Source organism: Daktulosphaira vitifoliae, unplaced genomic scaffold (genome assembly GCF_025091365.1).
Source record: "Daktulosphaira vitifoliae isolate Bord-2020 unplaced genomic scaffold, ASM2509136v1 Scaffold_4, whole genome shotgun sequence".
Classification (NCBI taxonomy): Eukaryota; Metazoa; Arthropoda; class Insecta; order Hemiptera; family Phylloxeridae; genus Daktulosphaira; species Daktulosphaira vitifoliae.
In genome coordinates, this window is record NW_026099575.1 from 7,415,698 (window position 1) to 7,417,046 (window position 1,349).

Here is a 1,349-nt window from a genome sequence, read left to right on the forward strand (position 1 = left end):
AAATTAAGTTTTATTAAAAATTCAAATGCCATTTATTATTGAATTAAAAACTCAAACATTTTATTAAATTAAAAATATGTGTTACCATTTAAAAAAACAAAGTTGACACCCTTACCAGGCATAAGGGATGAACTTAAAAATATGAGGTATAATCAATCATAACAGTTTAAGCTATCATATTATTAACCAATATGTTTAATAACATACTCTTTTTTTTTAATTATATATATATGCAAGATTAAAAATATCTTCAAAACAATATTTATTTTAAAAAATATTTTCAATTTTTTCTTAAAATTTTAAATCATTTATAACATAATTTCGTTAAATTATTTAACTATATAAAAAACAAACGTCTTTTAAAATTCTTAATCAAAAATTACTATTTAAAAACAGTTACATTTCTGAATTTTTAACTGTAAGTCTATTACGCCTTTCAGTTATTGTGTATCCCGCTTTAGAAAATGTCTGTTCGCACGGGAAAGAAGTTGATGGAACACATAATCTCAACAATACAAGATTAAATAAGTTAGTAAACATCATTTTCCTCTCATTCCACCATAATAAAGGATCCGACTTTCTTTCTATAATAGGCTCATTCAAATATCTATCTAACTCAATAATCGCTTCACTAGTAGGAGTTTTTTTTTGATAAAGTTACCACCTTAAAAAATTAAAATTTTTTGATTAAATAACATAATAAATAAATAAACTTTTTTGTTGTTATACCTGAGAGTCAAACTGTTTCCAAATGTCTACGGCTTCAGTTTCACTTTGACTATTATCGTTCGAGTGGTCCTGTTGTTCTATATCTGTTTGATGTATTTCTTTCTGTTGCTTTGACAAAATAAATCCAGCTACTCGTTGTGCAATCCTGTCATTAGTACGTTGATATGTAAAATGATTAACAAAACCTTTTTTTTTTAAACGCAGATCTAAAAGAGTAGCTCCGGTAATAACTTGCTGATTTTCAATACCTTGAAATTTTTTTTCGGCTTTGGTGATCATTTGGGCAAGCATTGTATGAATTACTTCGGGTAACTTATTATCATTAAATTTATCTTTAATATGACACAATAGTACATTTGTTAAAAGTAATACTTTGGATATTGACACACCTCTTTCACTACTCAGTTCAATAGTAATTTCTTTAAAGGGTTTAAAAATATCACAGTAGTATTGCATTATATCACAGTCTTCATAAGATATATTCTCAATATTATCTAAAATTGCTACTGTAGATATTATTGATTCTTTCATTCGATTACATCTCTCAAACATATCGTGCGTAGAATTCCACCTCGTAGTTATGTCTTGAATGAGTTTTAAATCCGTATAGACCAATTTGT

General features: G+C 26.3%; 1 protein-coding gene across 1 annotated transcript; it reads right to left on the reverse strand.

Moving 5' to 3' along the window:
- Positions 1–510: 510 nt before the first annotated feature.
- Positions 511–1,124, reverse strand: LOC126906363 (uncharacterized). Its single transcript, XM_050686939.1, has 2 exons — positions 730–1,124; positions 511–664 (listed from the first exon to the last, which is right to left on the reverse strand). The coding sequence occupies exons 1-2, from the start codon at positions 1,018–1,020 to the stop codon at positions 632–634; spliced, it is 324 nt and encodes a 107-aa protein (XP_050542896.1). The 5' UTR covers positions 1,021–1,124; the 3' UTR covers positions 511–631.
- Positions 1,125–1,349: the final 225 nt, after the last annotated feature.

Coding starts and splice junctions, on each gene's coding strand:
- LOC126906363 (XM_050686939.1), bottom strand. CDS start 1,020: ATGCTTGCCCAAATGATCACCAAAGCCGAAAAAAAATTTCAAGGTATT. Junction 665..729: donor GGAAACAGTTTGACTCTCAG/GTATAACAACAA, acceptor TAATTTTTTAAG/GTGGTAACTTTATCAAAAAA.